Source organism: Pyxicephalus adspersus, chromosome 8 (assembly GCF_032062135.1).
Source record: "Pyxicephalus adspersus chromosome 8, UCB_Pads_2.0, whole genome shotgun sequence".
Taxonomy (NCBI): Eukaryota; Metazoa; Chordata; class Amphibia; order Anura; family Pyxicephalidae; genus Pyxicephalus; species Pyxicephalus adspersus.
In genome coordinates, this window is record NC_092865.1 from 47,367,292 (window position 1) to 47,394,724 (window position 27,433).

Below are 27,433 nucleotides of genomic sequence, written 5' to 3' on the forward strand. Positions count from 1 at the left end.
GGGCTTAACGGCAAGGAGGTTAACAGAACCTTTTTGTTGTCAAACATCCAATCATGTGCAAGGAAAAATCTTTCGCTTATGTTTTGTTTTTTTTGCTTTAGATTTCCTTTCAAATATTGAAGGGACAGATATATAGAGGTGTAAGGTGTGTCACTGCACAAGGGCCCCGGACTCCCCTCATCCAATAGGGGCCCTTAAATCATTTCTTCACAGGGGGCCACTGTTGGCTCTGCCTGCCACTGGTTTATTTGCGTAGTTAAATATCCTTACATTTAATAAGATAATTGAAATATACCTTGCTGAGTGATTATTCACCTTGGTAAGTAAAGATTGAAATTCTTTTCATCCCCAATGTGTGGGATGTCTGTGATGATGCAGAATGAAAGCACTGCTTTAACTACACCTTCACTTGGGCATTAGAGTGCAAGCTGTACGGTTCCAGAATGAAGTATATTGCTCCATAAATCGAGTCTGAAGATTGAAGTGGCATCAAGATAACAAATCAATGTAACACTTTCAGAAGCCTTAGAAATGTATCTTTTTAAATATAATAAAAAGTGGGTTGAAATCATAAAGCGATCCCAAGAAGTCAGGAGGACGAATCTGTTTAATGAATCGTCGCTGTCCTTTTATTCGGTGATGAGTTTGTCATCTTTTCCCTGGCGGCTTAGAACAATGCTGTCATTTCCTGGCTGTGGAGCTGAGTTGTGATCCCGGTGACGTTCTCTTTCATTCGAAGGATTGGGGTTGGTGCACCTGTAGCACTGATGGCTCCGTTCATCATTTTAAGTGCCGTTCGGATTGTGATAAACGGGGCAGGCTGTAATTACAGATGGGCCGAGGGAGGATCGCGTCTGTCTGCGGGATGTGAACTTATAAAGCATTTTAATCACGGCAGTAAAGGGCACGCGGAGCCTAAATTTGCCATTGAGGCTGCAGATATTGCAAGAATTGCATGTTATAAAGTGAATAAATCTCTGATAGGTCACAATATATAGCAATCATGTAATTGTTCATTCAACTCCATCAATGTGCAATGTGCAATTTTTCCCTTGGAGCAAATCCGCAACCTATTTCTCCATCACCCACAATAACCTTAGATGGTCCTCGTTCTCTCCCTACTCAGTCAGCCCTTATCATTTCATGGTTTATTCCCATCTCATAACCCCCTGAGGAAGCTCATAAGGCGAAACGTGTCAGGGTTCGAAACATATGTACCTTTTCATAAGGCATTCCTAGTATGGGACTATGGACTTGTTACATATGCTGTTACAAAAGCTGTAAAGTTTTCACTCTCAACTAACCCTATAACTTTTAAAGGGGGTGAGATTATAAAATTCTATCTAACCCAATTGTTACTATTACTTGTAGCTGCCAATAGTTTTTTGTCACCACAATGAAAAACCTCCACTTTTTTAACATTCTCAGTCCAGAAAGTAGACAGTGACCTGGATGAAGGCTGAGCAAACTTGGCACTGTCTTTCTGGAGAAAGGAAAGGGAAAGGAAATGAGTACCTGGAAATGCTACACATATTGGTTAGAGGTTTAGTTATAAATGTCTTCACCAACGATAAACTCAACTTTTCCCAAAAGATTCACATTGAATTCAGTTGAAAAATTCTTGAAAAGGTGAGTAAATGTTGTATCACACATTTTGTGAAAAAATGTGTACATTTTAGGTAAAAATTGGGTGAATCTTGGATAACATTCAGAAATAGACCCCTTTTTGGAGGATACAGGAAAATATAGTTGACCCCACAGATCAGCCTACTACCTAATACAACTTTGGCACATCCTGGTTCTTCTCCTTGCTCATTGGTTGGAGGTGCTCACTGAATGTCCAATGAGCCACCTGGAACCAGATGATATTGGAAGCTGCTTTGCTAAACCCGCATATTAGCGTGTCACCTGCCTGGCTGTGCAGTGTGGCAGGGTGTGTGAAGACTGGCCTGTATGTCTGCTTTAAATAGCACAGGGCCCATCAATATTTCCAGAGACAGAAGGTGAACATAGGGAGGTGCAAAGTGTGCCTGTGTATGAAGGCCTTGGACCTTCCCCAGATAACAAGGGGCAACAAATCAGTTCTGCACAGGGGCCACTATTGGCTTTGTCTAACACTGCCTGCGATATTTATTGTCCTTCAATTTTGGCTTGCTATGTCTTGTATCAGATGTGCAAGTCCCAGTAGTCTCATTATGAGATTGGCACTTCCAATTTGAGGTTTTGTGGTCAATGAGTTGTTGATGATGCCCAGCTGATTTCAAAAGCAATCACTTGGTTATACCCACCGACGTCTATCCACCTGGAGGGGTAAAATCAATAAATGGATGAATGTCAGCAAAGTAACTGTGCCAGATGCAACGGTTCTCATTACAAATCCACCAATTGAAACACAGGGTCTGATTTATTAAAGCTCACCAAGGCTAGAGAGGATACACTTTCATCAGTGAAGCTGGGTAATCCAGCAAACCTGGAATCGATTTCTAGCAAATGTTTTGAATCCTGGACCACATCCATTCCAGGTTTGATGGATCACCAAGCTTCATTTATGAAAGTGTATCAATTCCAGCCTTGGAGAGCTTTAATAAATCAAACCCAATGTGTCCCCTTTTGTGGGTCTGGGGTGATGAAGCCACAACCAGGATACGTCAACAAAAAAACCCCGCTGTAAATAATTGTATATAATTATATATTAGTGTCCCCGTCAAGTCCTCCGGCGTGCTGATTCATCGCTGGGGAAGAGTTGGCTGATTTTAATGACCCCTAATTATCTCTGCCCGTCTCAGGTTTGTTGATCCGCGTTCCCCCTCGGCAGCTCGATGTTTGTTTATCTCTCACAGCTTCCTAATCTTTAAACTTTGTTTTCCTGGCTCTCCAGGCCACTCAAGTCTATCTAAAGTTTAGGAATTAGTGCCGGATGATTGGAGACGAAGACGCGTCGATGAATCGTGCAGGAAAATGTTTGGTGGAAGAAAGGTGCTGCTGTAAAATATTGATGTGGTATATGGGCCAGTATACTGTATGCCTCTGAGCCCAGGCTGATAAGGACCCAAACCCTGCTTGTGATTGGACAGTGACAATGTGTCTCCTATTAGCATATTCCTTATCAGCACTGATTGGTTCATTGTGATGAGATTTGAGATCTAGAGACTGCAGGAAGTTGAAACACCAATCAAAATCCAGATCCAAAAAAAAAAAGTTGCACTTATTTGTGTTCTTTATATATAAAGTTTGGCTGTAATTAAAATGTGGGATTTGCGAAACACGTGACCCTCCATTCTAGGGCTGGCCATTTACCCCAGACCCAAATACCAAAATTGGCAATAAATTCAAGAAGCTGCAATGCTGTCCATTTTGGACCCCCTTTTGTCTTATCTGTGCAATTTCCCCTACCCCTTCCAATCCAACCTTCACCATCACCATTTTCAGTCTTATTTCATTACAGGTCCTCTTTATGGTATATGGTTATATAAAATGATATTTTATATTTGTAGCTGTGGCATACAAATCCACTCGTGTTATGTAAATAAAAAAAAATTTATGCCAATGTCAATGCATCATCTGCAGCTGGATGAGCAAATACAATGGGTTGTAGATGGCGGCGGCCCCCTGACACTGACATAAATATATAACGCATGAATTATACATCAGTGTTCGGGGTGTTCTCTTTGCTTTGTACATCATCCCAGAGCCGTGTTACTTTATGCATGTTTACTCCTTGTAAGCGCGCTTAGGAATACGTTTGTTACAAGCATTAAACAGCGCTAGGAGCAAACGGCTATGTGGTCCATAGCAACCCATCAGATATAAAGCGGATGTGAACCCAGCAACAGAATGTCAAATATTGCAGCTCACTTGTCCGGAGATCTGGACGGAGCAATTGTTTTTTATTTAGGCTTTTCTTCATTTTCTTTTTACCTAGTAATCCTGTCAGTAATGAATTTCCTGTCTTAGGGTGACAACACTTATTGCACTTTGTCAACAGAGGAGCAGCGTTGTCACCCTTGACTGGTTCCTGACTACAAACTACAGAAAGTCGAGGGGGGGGGGGGTATGGGTGACAGAGGCTGGGAAGCGGAAAACATTATTTGTGGTTTTAGTTGAATACACAAAAAAACATCTGAGGAGACTGTACAATTAGATTGGAAGGTATAACCTGGCTGCCATTGGATAGAGTCCTGTTCATTTTGAACATTTTAATTTTTTTATTATTTTATGTAAGGTTCATTATTTAAATATCAGCAAATATATTGGGATGCAAAATTAGGTAAAATGTTAAATAACTTTTCCGTGTTGTAAGAATTGCTGCTTTAGGTCCTCCACCCTTCCCTCCATCGCTGGTCACAGGACCAAATGACAAGATATCTAATCATATATTTTCTGTTAAATCCAAATACCACCCCACTCGGCCCCCTTTCTTCATTTGAAAGCTATTATATAGAACAGTTTACATAGCTCAAAGGACAATAATTTGTGTCAATATTTAACTAAGAGGTAGAAATGAAATAAAAAGTTGCTTTACTAAAATTGCAAAAAAATTGGGACATTTTCAAAATAATGCATTGCAGTCAATAGGGAAGTTAAACTTATGCTCCAATAGTTTGTAATGAACTTGCAATGTCTGAGAGTGACAGCTTCCAATCACATGCCTTTGTTTATCAACGAAACCATGTTACCTTTAAAACAAAACCATGTGAACTTTCTAACAAACTCATGTGACCATCACAACAAAACCATGTGACCTTCATAACAAAACCCATATGACATTGATAGCAAAACCATGTGACCACCATGAAAAACCAATGGGACTTTCATTACAAAAACCATGTGGCCACCAAAACAAACCTATGAGACCTTCATATCAAAATTATATGACCATCATAATGACCTTCCTAACAGCGACCTTCATGACAAACCCATGTGCCCATCATAAAGAAACCATGTGACCTTCATAACCAAAACATGTGACATTAATAACAAACCCATATGACTTTCATAACAAAACCATGTGACTATCATATTGAAACCATGTGACCTTCAGGAGAAAACCATGTGACATGTAATCTGCATATCAAACCCATGTGTCCTTCATACCAAAACTATGTAACCTTCCTAACAGTGACCTTCATGACAAACCTATGTGACCATCATACTAAACCATATGACCTTCATAACAAGACCATGTGACCTTCATATCAAAACCAAGTGACTATCTTAATGAAACCATGTGACCTTCATAACGAAATCGTGTGACCATCATAACAAAACCATGTGACTATCATATTGAAACCATGTGAACATTATAACAAAACTATGTGGCTTTAATAATAAACCCATATGACTTTCATAACAAAACCATGTGACCATGATAATGAAATCATGTGACCTTCATATAAAAACCATGTGACTTTAATAACAAAGCCATTTGATGTGCATAACAAAGCCATGTGACCTTCATATCAGTTGTCAGCAGTGACATTATGATGTCTGTGTTGATAAATACATTTTGTTTTACAATGGTTTTTGCCTATTGGGTCTCTTTTTGCAAACAAATGTAAACCCAAATAGATGACAAATGTCAGGTACATAGACACACATATATATTCATACGTCCCCCCGGGCCTGGTTCTTATCTCCAGCGTCTCTCCTCTCTGCTCTTGGTGGATGACGACTTATATTTGCCGCAATTAGGTTCCAGGATCTATGTGCATTGTTTGTGTATCCCACAGCTTTACTGCCAAGTACAGAGAGTGCCGGGCACCGGGGTTTTATTTTCCTTTATGTCCTTTTATCCAGCTATCTTTTCAACTCGAAAAGGAAAGACACGGCCAGAACAGTATAAAAATAAAATCAATCTTCAGGATTTCCTGGGAAGGGAGAGGATAAAAGAGGCTTAAAAGTTATATTTTATAATCTGCAATGCAACCTCCATACAGCTCCAAGACGGCTGCATGGTAAAGGCATGGAGATGATGTAAAGTTTGCCTGTATTTGGTGTTTTCTGGTTCTTCCCTTACTCCTTCATCAATCGCCATTTATATGCAGCAATAGATAACACTCACATGTAATGATAAAAAAGGGAAATTAAATTATTAAAAGTGGTGGAGCCCGGTACAGTTAGGCTGAGGAGGGAGGGGCTAGATGATGCTGGACGTCCTCCCACCAGAAAATCAAGCAGGCTCATTCTGGCTTGCTGCAGGTTCTAATGTAAATTGTGAGAAGCTCACAGTGTGTGGTAAAATCGAGTAAGTAACTTTAGTCCAGAAGAGGAACTGATACAACTATGCAAGACTGAAAGGGAGGCTAGAGGGCTGCTCTAATAAAGGGGAGGCTAGAGGGCTGCTCTAATAAAGAGGAGGCTGGAGGACTGCTCTAATAAACGGGAGGCTGGAGGGCAGATATAATAAAGGAGAGGCTGGAGGGCTGCTCTAATAAACGGGAGGCTGGAGGGCAGATATATTAAAGGGGAGGCTGGAGGGCTGATATAATAAAGGAGAGGCTGGAGGGCTGCTCTAATAAAGAGGCTGGAGGGCTGCTCTAATAAAGGGGAGGCTGGAGGGCTGCTCTAATAAAGGGGAGGCTGGAGGGCTGCTCTAATAAAGGGGAGGCTGGAGGGTTGATTTAATAAAGGAGAACCTGGAGGGCTGATATAATGAAGGGAGGCTGGATGGTTCATAGAATGAAGAGGAAGTTAAAAGGCAAATTTATTGAAGGGAAGGTTGGGAGCAAATTTTTTAAAAGGGAAGGCTGACTTTCAGGTTTAAAGGTAAGTGGTCTTGATGTAATACTCATCTTCTCTTTGGGGTTGTCCCCCTGCAGGTTAACCAACACTACAATCAAACACTGGTACCCAATGTAGTTACTACAGAGCCCCAGTTCTGTTAGGAAACCTCTCCAGTGGTCATTCAGAAAGCAATATTATTACAGAAATTGCCATCCAAAAACAAAACGGGGTTGGGTTCAGCAAGATTTATTTACTGCTATGATTCCCTTTCAAGATATTCCAGTGTTCAATTATTTACCCTGGTAAATTAAAATTCCATTAGAGAACAAAGGTTTGCCCTTGTTTGTGTCTGGATGTTGCAGAGAGAAACAGCTCATTATTTACTCCTCACAATATATAATAATAATAATTGGCCTTTGCTCCAACTTTCCATTTCTCGCAGTGAAGACGTAACAAGCAGAGATCTCCATTAGTGGGTATATCAGAGTGTCATCCTGCCACATATCAATCAGGGGTTCTAACACACTTCCATCTTTCTGTGTATCTGTGAGTGATAAAACTGCCCCTGATTACCAGGGATGTATCAAGCAGATGAGCACCATCATTAGAGCACAGATGACATGACTCTGATGGATAGCTCTTCTCTATTAAAGGGGCAGGGTATAGGCGATCGATAGTTGGGCAATGTAGGGACGTCCGTCATAACAGAGGTAATTGGCCGTCATCCTGAAGGATAATTGTGTCTTATAATAGCTCAACCTTTCATAATGTTCTAAATGCACTTTATGATGTTCAGATTTTTTTCTTCTGTACCAGCTGAATGTTTAGATTATTGACAGCAGTCATATGTGTAAAGAATCCCCAAATCCCCAAAATAGACATCTGTGTGTCTTCAGTAGGGGGCCCCCAAGTGTCCGTTGGTCATTCTTTTCGAACCCCAAAGCATTCTACAACCCCCAAGTGTCCATGTTGGAATCAACCTGGAATCAATTTAGAACCTGGATTTAATCTGGAACCATCAAGTTTCACTGTGCCATCAATATGGGACCCCCAAGTGCTAGTGTGTTATTGTTCTGGGATCCCCAAGTTTCAGTGTAACTTAGTTATGAGACCCTGTCAACAATCAGTGTGCCATTGTTCTGGGTTCCCTAAATGTCAGAGTGTGATTGTAATTTCAAGCATGTTATTGTTCCAGGACCCCCAAGTGCCAGCTGTTATTTCTGGGATCTCCAACGATCAATTTGTCTTTGTTCTAGACCTTTCCTTTGGGGCTACCAAGTGTAAGTGTCATTATTCCAGGACCCACCAAATGTCAATGTTTTATTGTTTTGGGACCCTGAAGTGTCACTGTGTCATTGTTCTAGGAATCTCAATTGTGGGTTTGTCATTTTTGGGACCCTGAAGAGTCACTGTATTATTCTTTTGGGCTCCTCAGGTGCTAGTGAGTTTTTCTGGAATACCAAATGTAAGTGCCAAGTGCTTTGTTGCTCTGGGTCCCCTAAGTGTCAATAAATATTTGCCCTGACTTCTCTAGGTATCAATGTACCATCACCTTGGGTCAGTGTACCATTGTTTTGGCACACCAATACCTCAGTATATCAACAATATGAGATTTTAGGTGTCAATGAACCTTTTTTCTGGCACCCCAAATTTCAGTGTGTCATTGTTTTGGGTTCCCCAAGTGTCAATGTGTCTTCGTTCTAAGCTTTTCCTCTCCTAAATGTCAGAATGTCTTTGTTCAGGGGCCACCAAGTGTAAAGTTCCAGGTCTCCCACATGTCAGTGTTTCATTATTCTGAAACCCTTAAGTCTCACTGTGCCATTGTTCTTGGCCCCCCAAATGCAAATGTGCCATGATACATTGGCCCCCCAAATGCAAATGTACCATTGTTCTTGGACCTTCAAGTTTCATCATGTCTTTGTCCTGGGACATCCAACTTTCAGTCTGTTATTCTTTGGGGTTCCCCAGATGCCAGTTTGTTGTTCTGGAATCCCAAATGTAAGTTCTCTAAGTGTCTATGTATCATTGTTCCGACTCCTCCAGGTATTATTTGTATGTATTATCACCTTGGGTCCCATGTCAGTGGATCATTGTTTTGGGACATCATTGTCTCGGTATATTAATAGTTTGGGATTTTAGGTGTCAATAAACCTTTGTTCTGGGACCCCAAGTGAAGGTGTGTAGTTTTTTTGGGATCAATGTGTTTTTGTTCTGGAATTCCTCAAGTTTAGGTCTATTTATGTCTTCAACAAGCATTTTAAATGCTGCCACAATTATATAAGTTGTCCTTGATTTGTCTGGAGATGCACTGTATGGTTCCTTTTCTTAACGTGTACATTTTTTTCCCTTGCAGCTCTACATCCAGACCACCACACTCACCATCTCCATGAATCTTAGTGCCTCGGTGGCTCTGGGGATGCTCTACATGCCCAAGGTATACATCATCATCTTCCACCCAGAGCTGAATGTCCAGAAACGCAAACGAAGCTTTAAGGCTGTGGTGACAGCAGCCACAATGTCATCGCGTTTGTCGCACAAGCCCAGTGACCGGCCCAATGGGGAAGCCAAGACAGAACTCTGCGAGAATGTGAATCCAAACAGTGAGTATCTCCTGCCCTGACCCAAAGGGTGAACCTGGGGTTTTATTCCAACAATACAGCTTTATCCACAGCTCACCTAGCTTGTAAAACTATATCTAGTATTCCAGGCTTGGTACTCACTGCCACCGATGGGAACAAGTGTAGCTAATAAATCAATATATTCTATTGACTGGCCACTAACCTGATCAGAATATGTGGTGTCTCTGTTTTCGATCCATGTGTAAGAGTGCCATTAAAAAGAGTGCAAACAGTGTTTTTGTTCTTGTTAAACACTGTTAAGCATATTACTGTTAAGCAGAATATCCCCCTATTGAAGATTTAGAATTTAAAAGGTAGCCCGGGACTGTCATCATTTGCCTGTTCACGTGGTAAAGGATGATGAAGAACATTGCAAAAACTTGGGTACAGCGCAGGAGATAGCATTTCATGTAATAAATTCTACGCCTGGAGAAGGGAGGTTCTGATTTCCCTGAAACATGATGGCTTTATGTACATTTTTATATATAAAGTGATTATACCTGGACTATTTGCCTCTCCCTATCGAAAAAATACCTTTTTTCTGAAACATCTTCTTTGTTGAGAGCAACCTAAATCCAAATGCAAAATTTCAAGATATTACCAAATAGTGACAAGCAAATCCAGATCCAATATTAATGAATCGCAGCAGCTTAATTCTGCATTTCGCACCCCTCTCCTGATCACGAACTAACCAAGCGATTCTGCAGAAAGAGAATTTGCTTTACTTGCATTTGTGACTTCATCTCTTTGGTTAATATAAAAAGTGAACCGCTATAGATGTGGCCAGGGGATGAATGCTAGCCTGTAACTATAAGGCCACTTTTATTTTCACCCATGATACATTGCATAGGTTTAGTTTGGTATAAACATAAGACTGTAAGAGAAAGATGCAGAAAAAAGGCTTTGTAATTTTTTATATTAATGAAAGCTGAAGGCTTCATATACACTTGTGTGCACATGTTGCAGTGTGTTTATTGTATATTATACCAATGGGTGGTGTATGCACAATGAAGAATATACAACCTATTTTTTAACATTCAAGTATGCACAAAACAAAAAGGGTGTAATAAGGGTCAGGATTTGCATTTTTTTGTTTTTGTAATAGACATGCAACTGTTTCAGTTCATTTGAAAACTCCAGTTCCTGTTTTGCCTAATGCCCTATGGGCCCATATGGGGATCCACACAATCGCAGCATACATTGACAAGACCAAGAATGCATGTGAATATGCACACAAGAACGTAGGTACAAGTGGCAGTAGTTTAGCTTTTGCACTCTGCTGCGCTCTCTCACCCTTCACTTCCATTAAAATCGTTTTTTGTCCATTGTCCGTGGATCCGCCAGGACAGTCGTTCAGGGGATGAATGTTGAGCACTGTACACATGTAAGAATCTAGTCGGATATCAGCCCTGAGCAATTGCAAGTGTGTACCCTGCCTAAGTCTTGGGTTCGACTCTCGGCCAGGACACCCTCTGCATGGAGTTTGCAGGTTCCCCCCGTGTTTGCGTGGGTTTCCTCGGGGTACTCCAGTTTCTTCCTACATTCCAAAAACATGCAGTTAGGTTAACTGGCTTCTTTCCAAATTCACTTGAGACTGTGGTAATGTCTATGGTAGGGACATTAGATTGTGAGTTCCTTTGAGGGACAGCTAGTGAGATGACTATGGACTTTGTGCAGTGCTGCAAAATATGTTGGTTCTATATAAATACTGGATAATAATAATAAAGTATGGATAGAGATGTATTGTGGGAATGAGCTCTGGCCCTGCTTGCCCCCAGTGACATCGCTATAATTAGCTTTTAGAAGAGTGACCGGCTCAGCTGCCAATCCTTATCTCACATTATCGTTGTCAAGTGTATTCAGTGAAGCAACACAAAGAACAGCGATGATTTGTGACTCTTTTAATGACACAAAATAACCAGTTATCTCTAAAGTCTGGTTGCTATGAGTTACCTCTGATTCCCCCACCTTATTATATCATTCTGACAGCCATGGTTGGTGCCGTCTGTCCAATCGGCTCAGGCAGGCCTGCAGTCACATGACTTTGCTCTTGAAATGTGTCGCAGCAAGGTGCCTTATCAGTGGAGGAGCAGATTAACCAAACGGCGTAAAGGAAGTATCGCTTTCACAGGTTAGTCAGCCCTTCCTAATCTCCTGAAAGGTAAGCATGTTACACCAAATGGAACAAATACATTCTTCTGCAGTCAGAGGCTTTTCATCTGTGCCCATAACCCCTCTGTAGAGTGCAGAGGCAGAAAGTGACATTAATACGTCAACTGCTGTCCAAGGAACACTTCAGCTTCAGCAGATAAATAGACTGGTGAAATACAACTGAGAGAAGTGTTTTCTGTCCCGAAATCCCGAAATGTTTTTGTGGAAATTCTGTTGATTGGGACTTTTAATGCCTTTTAATAAAAATTGATTTTTTTTTCATAGAAACATACTTCATTCCAACTTGAAAACAATACAACTTCGGCATTTAGTACACTGTGAGATCATTATATAAGTTGAACACCTATTGGTTACTGACGCTTTTCACAGCTACATCCTCTGCTACCTCAAGGAACTTTTAATGGCAAAAGATTCATCACAAAGAGTAATGCACAAACCATCTTGTGCCAAAAATAAAAATGGTAACATGTTTTATTATATAGCAAACTGTTCGCTTGATTTCCCCAGGAGATTCTTAGGATGATGAACTTGTCAGTGGTTTTCACACACATAAAACGAGCCTCATCCCAACACTCCTCACTCACAACGGAGGCTTATGTCCTTGCTTGTGATTTGTGTATGTTTAATCAGCAAGCTCCATGTTCTTCCCCAGCTTTGCCACACAACATAGCCCTATCTTGAAAGGCAGGAGACCTGATTTGTTCTTCTCTGCTGGTAACAGTTTCTGGTCTTGTTCCTCCCCCAGGCTTTGAATGGACAGTGAAACGGGAGGTTCATAAGCTCATCTCCCTGCCCCTTTTCTCACCCCCTGTCAGCATATTTACTGTCAACACATCAAATAATTATGTCCTTGTGCTGCTTTTAGTCTGAGCTGAGGACAAATTTATGTACTTAAAATAAAATTAGCCACATTCCTTTCACCATTGTTTTGTGTGGCTTTCTTGCCTCCCCTGGGGTAATGCCACCAGGATTCCATATGCTTTTGTGCGCACATGTTCTCAGATTGCCCAGCTACGTGCAATATAAAGGCCCTGTGTGTTATATACCTGTGTCTGCGCTGTGTCTCTCACCTGTATCACCATATAACCCGAAACTAAATGACAGCACTCTGGGTGGGCCTTTCCCCTGTGGGTTAATAGGATGGTATGTATAGAGAAGTTCATTCTTTGCCCTGGCTGTGATCTCTCCCTTTATCAGGGCACTCACCAGACCATTGGATTTTTTGTTGTAGACTGATTTGTACTTTCCGCTATGTGTACACCTATCTGTTCTCTTATTAGTCCAAGGGTAACCCCTTCCTTAAATTGTCTACATTGTATCTGTTTCTGATATCTTTGGGTCACATGGTAACAGAGATTATATTATAAATACATTATATATTCAATGACAAGGTAATAAATACAGAGCTGTCTGAATTCGCACCTTTTATATCTTCCTGGGGTATAGCTTTAAAGACTGCTTAGTTTATGGAATCATTGCCAGTAGTGTGTATGTAATGGGTAATAAATACCCGGAAATGTATTTAGACAAGTTACTTAATATTCCTGCAGTGTTTGTGAAATACATTTAATGTTAGATCCACTTTAATCCAAAGCTTCCTGGGTAGCAGGAAAGCCTTCAATTTAGATAAAATGCACATTTTAGATCGATATTAACCAATATGTAATGGGTTGTTCAGGGTTTTTGCATTTTTCTTTTATATAGTAGAGGCAACCTCAAACAAATCTTGGGTATATAGGGTGTGCCCACATCTAAAGAGTCTATAAAAAGGAAAGAAACTCCAAAGTGATTTTAAGTGGGGCTTAAAGGCCACAGTGTAGTACAAAGTTATGATTTACCTTGATATTCACCAATAAAACAAGAACATCCAGTGTGACATTACATCAATAGAACCCTAATACAGTATGGGTTGTTATTGTGAGTCCAAAAGTAAAGCAGTTGAGAGTCTGTTTTCCCGACGCGCTTCACTGATATAGGCTTTTCTCAGGGGAGTTTGTAAAAGAGATACTATTATGGGTAATTCTAAGTAGATATCAAGGTTCTCCATGAATGTCCATTTGGAATGCTTGTATTGCAGTGCAATTCATAAATGAACTGGGTTGGCAATCTGAATTCTAGGAGAGCTTTGCACCTGCATGCAGGGGTATGAGATCTGCACACATGCACTGTACCCTTAGGACACCACTGCCACCCTATATCAAGCAGGTAGCTTGCATGGAACAATCCTAAACTTAATAGTACAAGCAGCGGCAAGAACCAGGGACAGCATGAGTCCTATAACCTCTGCTGCAATACCTAACCAAGAGAATCTGGACTGCATAACCAGTTCATTTGCAATCAAGATTCCAAGTGGACATTCCTATATTTAGAAATATTTTCCTACTTTAGAGCATCACCCATATTAGTCTTTACATTATTATTATTATTATTATTAATAAACAGGATTTATATAGCGCCAACATATTACGCAGCGCTGTACATTAAATAAGGATTGCAAATGACAGACTAATACAGACAGTGATACAGGAGGAGAGGACCCTGCCCCGAAGAGCTTACAATCTAGTAGGTGGGGGAATTTCACACACAATAGGATGGGAAATATGCAGTGGTGGGAAGTAGTGATGGTTTGAAATGACAGAAGAAGCCGGGTAGGCAAGTTTGAAAAAATGGGTTTTGAGTGCTCTTTTAAATGAGCAGAAAGTAGGAGCAAGCCGAATAGGACGAGGAAGACCATTCCAGAGAGTTGGAGCAGCTCTAGAGAAGTCTTGTATCCGTGCGTGTGATGAGGTTATGAGTGAGGAAGTGATTAGTAGGTCATTGGAGGAGCAGAGAGAGCGGCAGGGGGAGTATTTTTTAACCATGTCAGAAGGATGGATGAGTCTGGCTGCAGCATTCATAATAGATTGTAGAGGAGAGAGTCGGGTTAGTGGAATACCAGGGAGAAGGATGTTACAGTAGTCCAGACGAGAAATGATAAGAGCATGTACAAGGAGTTTGGTGGTCTCAGGGGACAGGTAGGGGCGGATTTTGGAGATGTTGCGTAGGTGAAAGTGACAGGACCTGGAAATGTTCTGAATATGGGGGGTAAATGAGAGGGCCGAGTCCAAGGTGACACCAAGACAACGTGCCTGAGGGGAGGGCCGAATAACAGTGTTGTTAACAGTTAGATATATGTCAGGGGGGGATTTGGAATTTGAGGGGGGGATGGTGATGAGTTCTGTGTTATCCAGGTTGAGTTTCAGGAATCGGTCAGACATCCATGATGAGATGGCTGATAGGCAGCATGAGACCTTATCCAGGACTGAGGGAGACAGGTCAGGGGTGGACAAATAAATTTGGGTGTCATCAGCATACAGATGGTACTGTATGCCAAAGGAGGATATGAGACTACCGAGAGAGGAGGTGTACAGAGAAAAGAGGACCGGTCCAAGGACTGATCCTTGGGGAACACCAACATGGAGGAGAGTGGGTGAGGAGGAGTTACCATTGAAAGAAACTTGAAAGGAGCGGTCAGACAGATAAGAAGCAAACCAAGAGAGAGCAGTGTCACAGATACCAATGGAGTGCATGATTTGTATTAGAAGGGGATGATCAACAGTGTCAAAAGCAGAGGAAAGATCAAGGAGAAGGAGCAGGGAAAAGTTGCCTTGAGACTTAGCTCGGATGAGGTCATTGGCCACTTTAGTAAGGGCTGTTTCAGTGCAGTGGGCAGCTCTAAAACCAGACTGGAGGGGGTCAAGGAGAGAGTTGGTGCTCAGGTAATGGGTGAGTCTTTTGTAGACAAGGCGTTCAAGGAGTTTGGAGACATATGGGAGAAGGGAGATAGGACGGTAGTTGGAGGGCAAGGAGGGGTCCAGTGAGGGCTTTTTTAGGATAGGGAGAATTATGGCATGTTTAAAACCTGAGGGGTATGTACCAGTAGAAAGGGAGAGATTGAATAGTTCGGTTAGGGCAGGGGCCAGGGTGGAGGAATGGGCACGGAGTAGATCAGAAGGGATTGGGTCAAGTGGACATGTAGTAGACGGAGATGATGAGAGAAGAGTTAAGACTTCGTCCACAGTAACAGGGCTGAGGGAAGCCAGTGATGATTTACATGAATTTTCTCCTTTATAGGCCCTGATTTATTAAAGCTCTCCAAGGCTGGAGAGAATACACTTTCACCAGTGAAGCTGGGTGATCCAACAAACCTGGGATGGATCTGGTCCAGGATTCAAAGCATTTGCTAGCAAATACCAAATGACATTGAAGAAATCCATTCCAGGTTTTCTTGATCAACCAGCTTCACTGATGAAAGTGTATTCTCTCCAGCGTTGGTGAGCTTTAATAAATCAGGGTCATAAACTCCACTTAAGAAGCCTATAAGGGGGAAATGTGTCGGATATTGAGAATCTCATGAACTCATGAACTTATGATATTAACCCACACTGTATTACAGTTCCATTGTAATGGCACAATGGATGTTCTTTTGTACTGATGAGTATCATGTAAAATCATAACTTTGTACTACACTGTTGCCCTTTAAACCCCTCGTTTTTTAGCTCTCTTTGGAGTTCTTTTTGCATTTTGCACATTCTCTGTGATATATTCCTGCCATACCACTATTGGTTTTCTACAGCTGAATACTAGTAATGGTCGGATAGTTCTGATCAGAGTCAATTCTGCCTCAGAACTATTCTGACCTTGGATCAATTCTGGTCCAACATATACCTTTCATTGACCAATAAAGTACGACCATCTGGAAGATGATCATACCTTTCATTGACATCACCAACCAATGTGCAGATATTACAGGCAGTCTGGCAGGATCATTAGGTGAATTTGATTTAAAAGAAGGGTACACTGGGTAGATCTGAATGGGGTGATTTGATACAACATTTTGAGTTAAACTTTCTGCATGCTGACAATATGAAAATATGAACAAAATGGCCTTAGCAGCTCTACAATCCTAAACTTCTTGCTCTCCTGCACTGCCTGGGTCTCCTATAGTACAGCCCATAAAAATGCAAATTCTATCCCAGAATTTCCAAATCCAGTCAGATTCAGATTTGATCAGTATTTTTAATGTACAAAATTTAAGCAACTTTTACACTATTGCCAACTTATTTCATCCATGATGCATTTATTATTAGGATGTCCCTTTATAGTTATGTTAAGGAATTGCAGCCAGAGCATTTTTGCCTTTCTTTCTTTTGGTGTATGTTGGCTGCACTGTCTCCAACACTAAGAAAACGCAAAGTGAGTTGTGATTCCGATCAAATTTCAATGTCTGCCTATTATTCCTTTAGCTTGTTTCCTCTGCTAGTACCAGGCCCATGCTGGGTAGTGCACTCGCCATACACAAAACACTTTTTTGGCGGACATGAAAAGCACAGCGGGGCCGCGGGTGAGAGCGTGACCAGAGTACTGCAGGAAGAAAAAAAAAGGCTCTGACTGGTCTGCGTCTTCTAGGTTGCTCTGGGCCCTGGGGCTGAGAGCAGGAGCTGATGGGAGCAGGCCGCAGTTCTGTAGCTGGTTGCATTGTCTGCAGTCGGGAGTTTGCTCCTGCTCCGGAGATGCATGATGTGATATGAATGGCTCAGACAGCATGAGCAAATTACATAATGAGACTTGAAAGCTTTGCACAGGAAGGCAGACAGAAGCAGTGGGGTGAGTCGGGCCAATCGACACAACTCCAACTGTCCTTGTTTTAGGGCCCAAATCTCTCCGTTCCTCTTCCCTCCGCCTCGTTTTGTCTGATATGTAAACCGGTGTATATAAATATACTGCTTGCTACCCACAACTATTTCCATTATAGCCCATCAAATAATAATAAACATAATAAAACCAATGGCAGGCATACAAATGTTACTTCAGGTTTTATAAATATACATTTTACTCAAACTAGATCTCTGGGCAAAAAAACTTAAATCTATTCCTCACTGGTCACATACCATATGAATTTGCTTTGTATACATTAAATCCCCTTGCAATATTATTATTATTACTTATGTACTGTATATTGCAGCTATATATTGGAATAATGCACAGATCAGATGTGAGTAATATCAGTGTTACTCAACTTTATCAATATCAATACTCAACTTTTTAACATGGGGGAACCCCTATAATAACTTTCAGTTCTTCAGGGAATCCCTTTTATAATTATTATATCCACAGCTCACAGTACATTAATGTAGTGGTCAGTGGGTAGAATCCCTCTTACATCGCAAGCCAATGGGAAGAATGTTACCCTTACAGAAAAAAATCATTGGTGTAACCTAAACTGACCTGAGAGGCACAAACTGCCCATTGCTAAAGAAACCCCTAGCACCCTCTGGAGGAATCCTGGTATAGAGAAGTGGTCAGATACCTTTTCGGTCCCGCAGACCACTAAAATCACTGCCTCCCGACCACGAATGCACGGGGAGTCGGGTGACACTCAAAGGGGGTGAAACCTCCCCCAGAGTGACGTCATTATGACATATCTAACCCTGCAATGGGAGATTGGGCTCGTTGTGTCCAGGGACACAGCAGGTCCACATCCCCCGAGCCTGGGAACTGCACAGGGAATGTGCATCCCCTCAGCAGGGTCCTTCTCCTGACCCCGCTCGGGGGTGCACCTGCCAGAGCTGCCACCAAAATTTTCTCGCGGACTACCAGTTGGCGACCACTGTTATAGAGCATTTCCAGGGACTCCTGACTTCACATTGGTGATTAAGATGGTGACTACACAACACAGTCTTGAAACTTTTGGATGTCTACACAAGAGGGGCAAGTAATAATGCATAAAGAATGTTAAATGCAAATATTATCTCATTAGAGGATGCAGTGCACCTTGTCACAATGTAAAGTATTGCATAACCACACATACGTTAACTCAACACATGATATGAGTGCCATGGTGGATGAAACTGCTTTTGCAGTGCTGTGTCCCAGGTTTGCAGGTTCGCTGTGTGTTTGAGTGGGTTTCCTCCCACATTCTAAATACATGTGGTTAGAATAATTGGCTTCCCCCTAAAATTGACCTTAGACTGTGGTAATGACATATGACTATGGTAGGAACATTAGCTTGTGAGCTCCTTTGAAGAACAATTAGTGACATGACTATGGCGCTGCTATATAAATACAATATAATAATATTAAAAATAATAATATTGAGTGGGACTTGTATTGAAAACATTACACCGGGGAACGCATTTTTTTGTTGAGTTAGATCATACACTTGTTTTTTACGAATTTTTGGGTGGTGAATCTAGAAATGACCCTAGTTTTTTGCTATCACATCCAGTTTTTACGATACAGGGTACCCTCCATTTTTGTCAAAAAACATACAAAAGATTTATTGTTACTCTATGGCTTTTATGAACATTTGAAAATTATTCGGGTAAGCGGTTAAGGTAAATCTTATGCTTATAGCTTTTCCTGGAGTGTTCACTGTTAGGACAATGCCGCCGGATGCTCCAAGAATAGTCAGCCATCATATGTACATCCCATCTATCCTGATACCGTCCTTCCATGACCTTCAAATCTTGGTGGAATCGTTCACCTTGCTCATCGCTGACTGCACCAAGGTTCTCTGGGAAGTTAGAAATATGGCTATGCAGAAAATGCACCTTGATGATCATATTGCAACCAAGCATTTTGTAGCTCTCCAAGTCCTTGACAATGGCTTTGAATTATAACCAAGAATTCTTTTCGACTTCTGACATTGTCCTGATGAAATGTTTATCTTTGATGAGCTGCCGAATCTGTGGACAATCAAACACACCAGCCTTTATATTTTCAAATGACAGGCTAGGAAATGCCAAAATGAGGTACTTGAAACATTCTCCTTCAGTTGGCAAAGCTTTAACAAACTGCTTCAACAGACCCAGTTTCATGTGCAGAGGAGGGAATGTAATATTCTTGATGCTAGCAGTTCTGAAGCCTCCTTCGATAGTTGCAAATCACGTGCCAAATCACTCAACTCATGCTGATCAAATCCCTTACGAACAAAGTCATCTTCAATTTCAAACTCCTTATCATTGTTGTCACCTAGTTCATCACCACAATCATGTTCTTCAAGAGAGGGTAGTATATAGAAAACCAGCACTGGGATTTCACATTATTGAGCCACTGGGCGTATAGCCCATGGTAGACTAGGATACTCTGTTACATTTATTTTTCTTGTTATATCCTGAAGTTTTCACTATACAAAAGTAACAGTCACTGAAATGATCTCCTGGCTCTCACCAAAATAATAGGTATACCAAATGGCATCTTATCACGTGTTCCCTTTGTCCACATCTGTAAACCCTCTACACACTGTTTGCACACCTTATGAGGGGCCCAAGACTTGTCTTGAACCCAAGTTTAACTTTGAAATATGCCAAATAGCCTTGCTCTACAAATATGCTGATGTTTGCATGCAAGATATAACAAAATGATTTAGGGTTGTTTAGGCACTTTACGACGAGAAACAGCAGAGCCAGACATGATCTGAAAGAAAGGAAATACGTGTATAAGTAGGAAAATAAATTTTGCTTATTCACTACGTAGAGCAGAGCACAACCTATGACCACACAGTCGTTCATGTAAATGAATAGCCTATACAAATCCACGCTACTGTAATCACAATAATATAAGTGGTACAGAAAAAACCTGAGGCGATAGAAGAAAACTCAACAAAAAATCAGTCAAGTCAACCAAAAATTTGTTCAAAATTGTTCCCCAGTGTTATCTTTAATTTCAAAAACTAACAAAAAAATAAACTAAAAATATTGCATGTTGATGAATATCCTGTGACCTTTGCATTTTAATAAACTGATCCCCCACCCCTTGTGCTAGTTTAGCAGCATTTTATTATAACACCCCAATTACCCCAATTACGCCAGCCTTTTTCACATGAACTATGCATGACCTTTTTTGCCTGTCTGACATATCAGGGCACCACATTGGAATTTGTGACAGGGTGCTTTGCTTGGCAGACACCAGGAGCCATCTCGTAAATTTATACCACGTTTATACCACACGTAACGTAAAATTAAAAAAAAAATACTAGCAAAGTGTTAACCTAAGAACCCACGGGCCCTAAAAATAGAAATGTATGAGGTCACTTCAGAACTGATTCCTCCGTTATCTGTCCTAGTTTTTAAATAGGCCGTTTTGTTCCCATTTCCGTCTCTTGCTGCTGAAGCTCTTCCTCCTCTGGGAGTGAAATTCTCATCAAACCTGGATGCTGATGGCTGTAATAATGTGCTCCTGAGCGCCGGCGCCTCCTCTGTACGGGAGATAAAACCATTATCCTGCCTTTCATGTTCCTGTGTAGGCTTAGGTGTTGCGTCCTCCGGATCACAGCTCCTGGGACAGAGTGACATCTAAAGTCATAAAAGGGTACGGCTCACAGAGGAAGCAGTGATGGGAAATGTGTTGCCTGCTGGCTGGGATTGGGCCGCAGCTCTAAGCAGCATGGAAAATGAAGACCCCAGAATCAGCCCTGACTAGGCAGACATGGCAACAGAAACCCGGGTGGCGTAATCGGTCTCAGACCTTTTTTTTATATACGTCTAAAACCAATTACCAAACCCTCAAATAGGTTGTAACATCATTTCAATGTAAATTCAAACATTGTTATCAACTATCCTAAATCTGAAGCTTTTAATTCAGCATAACTTGATTATCCAACATGGGCTGGTTCTAGGATAGAGGAAAATGGACAATTGGCCAGGATCCCAGTCTTTTTCAGGGCCCCAATTGACATAATGGTAAGAGCACAAGGAGCTGAAATGCTGTGCATTTTGGGTTCTGGTTACATTTGCCCAGGGCCCTATTTGTCTACAATTGTCCCTGAAGAAGGTTCGATTGAAAAGTATGAAAACCCCAAAACAGAAAAGTCACATATTGCATCTTACTACCAGTCCTTATATGTGGCTGCTTCATTATTTTTCCTACTTAGGTTTCTTTGCCTTCATTTTCAACAAGAGATCCTGCAAATACCACACATTCTGTGCACCTCCAAACCCTCTGATTTGGAAAGACTGCCATCTGTCTCCCTCAATTGTCCCTTTTTTTTGGATAGATATCTAAACCTCCATAAAAATGTATTATTTACCTATTAACTCTAAATATTGCCATTTGTTTTATTGAAAAGGCCATTTGTTTTATTGAAAATATAAAGTTGTGAAAGAAACTAGTTAACCAATATTTCGTATTCATTCGTATTTGCATATTCATTTTTTATGATTGAAAAAAGGCATAAATGGCAGTGGCTATGACTACATACTTTGCACTAAAAAGTCCTTTAAATTTCTACCCATAAAAAGACCCCCTATCTCCATAAATTGGAGGTTTGTTCTCCATATTGAAAGTCATGGACATTGCATTTTCTGAGATCAATGAATATTCTCTATAATTGCTGAAAATTGTTTTGGCTATAGCTAAAGTTTTAATGTATGTAGGTCAGGGGAAGCTCCTGGTTGCTTTTCCTAATGTTGAGCCTTGGACAAAATGCAGTTTGTGGCAAACTGGGTGATTACCCCAGGGCCCTACATTCCTAAGGGCCACCTGGAGCTCTTAGAAGACCTGGTGAGGGAACATGGCTTTAGTGCTGGGGCCCACGGCCCAGAAGAACAGGTGCTGCTGTGTTATATGTGGCAGCTAAACAAAGGATGGATCCAAGGTGGCATTGGCTACAGTGGGAAGGAAAAAGCAAAGCCTCGTGTATTTAACAACTGAGCATTTCCTGATACCTTGGAGCAAATTATGTTACATTCCGTCACGCCCAACCCCTTACCCGCTTTAGCCATGTTTGTGCATAACAACACCTCATTCCCAGGCTAAGCTCTCACCCTTTAGCATTCTAAATCCAGACCTTCCCACCAAAATACTATAAACAGAGCTTAGCCAATCAGAACCCCTCCGAGTCATGAGATGCGATTCTCTGTAAATCATCAATTTGCTTCTAATCATGCACAGTCACGAGCGGACTGTCACCAAATCAGTGAAAGATATTCTGCCATTATTAGTGACTAAGCAATTACGGTGATTTTAGGAATAAAATTTGCAAATTGCTATTCATTAGTAAAAGTAGTTGGATTTTGATGCATGTTTAGCATAATAATCCATTCTCTTTGCCTCTAATAATTTATCACTGGGGAAAAAATCCATTCATCAAATGCCAACAAGACATTTATATAGATGTTCAGACGCTGATATGCATCGTGTGACTGAGCTCCTAAAACAGACAGTCAAAGCTAACCCATTGCAAAATATATATATATATATATATATATATATATATATATATATATATGGTGCAAATAACCAGTGTGATTTTCCTTGGAAAATTCACCAATTGCTGTTTAGTGTGAATGTGTTCCTAAGCCATTCTCAGTCAAGGTTGATCCAGATTTGCTAAGGGTTCCTTGACCTCTGGCTAATTGACTCCCATATGATGGAATCTGGTCCAAATGCGTCAGGGAGGCATTTTTTTCACTGGACCCAAAAAGATTGGTTTTAGCAGGGGTTCCCCAAGACCCAAAAGCATTTTTAGGATTCGTTTGGGGTATTATGACTACCAAATATTGATCTACATATATTCATACAATTTAATATGGAGTCAGGTAAGCCGACACTCACACTGCTTTTTTAATATATAACTTCACACATTCTAAATAATGTTCTGGTATAACCTTGCTAGGTATCTGGAAGTAATAGGGAAGTAGTCTCATCTGGAATATGCAGTCCAATTTTGCCACCACATAAAGGATATAGTGGAATTGGAGTGGAGTGCAGAGAAGGGCGACTAAACCAAAAAAAGGAATGGAGGAGCTCAGCTATGAGGTGAGATTAGCTGAACTGAATCTATTCACCTTTGAGAAGAGACGTATAAGGGGGATATGATCACCCAGTATAAATTTATAAATGGTCCATATAGAGAACTCTCTTCCCCATTATTCACTTTGAGATCATTACAAAGAACAAGAGGGCACTCTTTGGGTCTGGAGGAAAAGAAGTTTGAGCTCCATATACGGAAGGGATTCTTCACTGTCAGGTTTGTTGAATCGGCTCCCTCAGGAAGTAGTTTCAGCAACTACTGTAGATTGCTTTAAGAAAAAGCTGGATGATTTCTAGAAGCACAGAATATAACTGGTTATTAAAGTTTAAAAGCAAATACAACAGAGACTGTTGATCCAGGGAACATCTGATTTCCTCACAGTATTAAAATGGAAGTTTTTTCCACTGTTGGAGGAAATTGAACCCGAGTTTAAAAGGGTTTTTTCTTTTAGGCCTTCTTCTTGATCATCTATATCCATAGGGTTTTTTTCTGGGATATGTTTATTTCCCTAGTGGTTTAACTTCATGAACTTTTTTCAACCTGACTATGTAACTAACAAATTTATAGTATTTTCCCCATGGAAATGCCTCCATCTGATCTTTGTTCAGGCATCACCCAGGGTCACCAACTACTTCCTGTGCTGAGATTGCGGCTCAGAGATGGCACTATTTTTGTAAACCTTGGTGGCTCATAAATGTCTGATTTTTCCTAAAACTTCTTACATTGTGACTTGCTAATAAAAGTTGCAATGTTGCAGTTTCATTTCTGGGGAAGAGGAGACAAAGGAAATGCTTCCACCTGTCCCCAGTAGGCTGATGCAATGCAAAGAGCAGGGTCATTGTGTGCCACCCTTGCAAAAAAGCAATGCATAAGTAAATATTTTTAAATTGACTTCAAGGACTTCACCTTAGTAGTTGTGTTTATAGATTGATACTTTGCATACCTAGCCAGACAACTGGGGTTAAGACCGCATTAGCTAATCCCAGCTGCGGACGTAAAGTCTGCTTTTTTTTCTCCTAATGGAAATTTAATGCAAAGTGACCAGTCCTCCCCAGTCCTCCCGCAGGGCCACAAGTCTTGTCTGTGAACCTGTCACACTTCCCAATGTCCTGTGACATATGACAGTGTGAGCAAGCTGTCCCTATAGGATGGCACAGAGGGAAGAGGCATGTTGTGAGGTCAGCAGCTTCCTCCCGTGGTATGGTTGGCATCCAAGTCGTTCATTAGGGGCTCTTGCTGAGCTGGGCTTTCTGGCTGACGCTGATTTGATTGCATATCACTTAATAAAATGCCATTTCCAGCCCGTATTTGAGATGCTGACTGTGGCATTTGCATGGACTTTGACAGGCGGACATCCCTGGTTATGCTTTTAGGACGTCATATATTACAAATTTTTGGATTATATGTCAGCAGGAATTTTAAGGCACTTTGTCAGATTTATTCTGATGACACTCTGTTCTGAGTTGATGATCAGAAAGTGCATTTCCACACTAAGCAGAATTTCCATGGAAAGAGATTTTGATAAGGTAATGATGCAAGAGCAAAACTCAATGGTTTGAATTGCCACCCATAACATAGGCCCTTTATGTCAGGATCAACAGGTCTTGTTTAATAAAACATTCAGATTAAAATTTTTGGAAAATGACTTTTAACATGACATGAACAATCGATGGCTGTTAGCTAGGACACAGTGGGCTTGATTTATTAAAAAGACTGGAGAAGATAGAATATAATGGATGATCCAGGAAACCTGGTATGAATCTGGCCCATGATTAAAAACATTTGCCAAGTATTATCAAATGATTTTCAAGATCCATTTCAGGTTTGATAGATTACCCAGGTTCTCCAATGTTGGTTTATTTCCTCCAGTCTCGGAGAGCTTTAATCAGGCCCATTGTCTGATGACCTGACATTAGAGATTGGTTGGGAATTTCAGTCCTGGAAATAATCTTTAGGGAATAAAATGGGTCATGTAGTACATATAGTTCTGAGAGCCATTTAGTAAACTCCCTAAGTAGCCAACATACACCAGACCACCCCAAAATTTATCTCAATATTTGTGATGATTGAGGGAGGGGGTCCTATCTAATTTATTGGTCTGGTTGGGACCATCAAACTGATAAATGATTGCTCTGTAGGAATCTGGCTGGGTGGATTATGCTACGTGTTGGTACACTTGTTTAGTGTTGAATGTGTTGCTATATGTGTTGTCCTAATTTGCTGCTGCTCTCTCCTCTTTGATTTTGATGTCTGTTCATTAAAATCAGCCTTCGTTTAAGTTCCTAAAGCTGAACCTAATGAACGCAGCTCTGTAATTAATATTACATCATAAATGTATTCCATAAATGCAAGCAATGAAAGTAACAAAGTTGTACTTGGTATCTGACTTCTGCAACCTCTGCACAGCAAATCTCAGACCGGGGAAAAAGAATCAGCATGAGAGCCTATTATTTGTGCTGCACTGCTATTGTGTTAACAAGAAAAATGCTAAAAGAAGGATAGAGCAAAATAAAAGATAGTTTGCTCATTAGGTTGCTGGCTCTCCCTTTACCGTCCAGTTATATGCTGGGGCAGGGACAAGCCTGGGAAATGTTACAGAACAGCAACAGATAGAAATTAGGTCCCCTGCCCTGCCAGATAGTGCTGTATGGTAGAGCTGAATAAATCTCAAGACTCAACATACAGTAATGCAAGCCATTTGTATGCACCTCATCTGTGTATTTAGCTGTTTGCATGGAGTTTAGATTTACATTTTGTTTTAGGCAAGTCTCCCACGCCCCTATCCACCCTGGGGACCACTGCCTTGCCACATGCAACCAGCGTTATGTATCTGTCTTTGCACAGCAGCCATGTTTGCTGACAAAACTAGTGAAAACCTTTCAAGCTGACCGCATGCCGAGATTTGGTGCAGACAGATCATTGCCCGCTCTGTCAACGCGCAGCAGATCAAACAGCAAACATCAACCTTATACGTAAAAGAGGGAGAGCAGAAATATAAATAAATGATGTATGTTTGCTGTGACCAAAGCCTCTTATTCTGACTGTAAATAAAAAATGAGCCGTTTCTATGACTACATCCAATGTATGATATAGAGCCGGGCTCCAAAGGGGGAGAGAAATAGGAGACAACGAGAAGGGGGGGCCTTTAACTGAGCAGATAGAAAGCACCGGGGTCCTGATTAGTGTGACCCACCAGTGACTTCTCTTTGCTCTGACCGTCAGATGGGCAAGGGGATTTCATACTATCACATGGGCTCTGCCGGGGGACTTTATCGGCTGGCTGACCCAAAGGTCTTCTACAAATCCATAAGATCTGTAGAGAATGTGCAATATTGTATTAGTCACTTGGGCTGAAATCATAATATACAATGTTCTGAGATTGCATGATTGCACATGTCACATTGTGATAAATAGATGGCCGGTGGATTATAATAGAAACATTCAGGATGTAGCTAGGGGGCCTACAGCTTCGATGGTGCTTATAGACAATGGAGAACCTAAGACCTTGCTCCAGGGGAAGTTGATGGATTTACCAAGCCAACTGTTATTTTTACCCTATGGAGCCCCCAGCGTTCAACCACTGCTTTCCATAGGTGCCAGGGCCTGAAGCAGACTGTGTTTGATGCTGGCGATATGGTGGAATAATATTTGTGGCTCAGCAAGGAATGCACGACTTGGCCTCTGTCTGCCTGAGCTTAAAGTGGATGTAAACTTTTCAACCTGTTAAAAATATAATTGAAAGTGTTTTGTTATATTTGTGAAATAAATGTAATAAAGCCTCAGATGAAAGTGTCCATATTCTAACAGGAGGGCTGCATACCTAAGCTTGGAACTAATATGTGGCACAGAGGAAGCAGCTTCGATTTGAGGCCCCTTTCTAAAGCTGAACACCAGGGAAGCAGCTAAGTATGCAGATGAAATAAATATATGTGAGCTGTTCTACCTACCTACAGATTTATTGTTCTATTCATCCAGTTTCTGTATGGCAAGGCAGCATAATCTCTGTTGCAGTTAATTAACATGTACAGGTCTTGTCTCTTCCCCATACTGTGAATGGACAGGAAAAAGAGGAACAGACTGATGAACTTATCTCTTCCTGGTATTCTCTAGTAGTACATGATCATTC

General features: G+C 41.1%; 1 protein-coding gene across 1 annotated transcript in view; it reads left to right on the forward strand.

Annotated features, from left to right (window-relative positions):
• Nucleotides 1–27,433, forward strand: part of GRM7 (glutamate metabotropic receptor 7) — a 244,462-nt gene that overhangs the window by 204,134 nt on the left and 12,895 nt on the right. Inside the window, 1 exon segment of the mRNA XM_072420457.1 lies at nucleotides 9,077–9,323. Within this exon segment, the coding sequence (XP_072276558.1) occupies nucleotides 9,077–9,323 (247 nt within the window).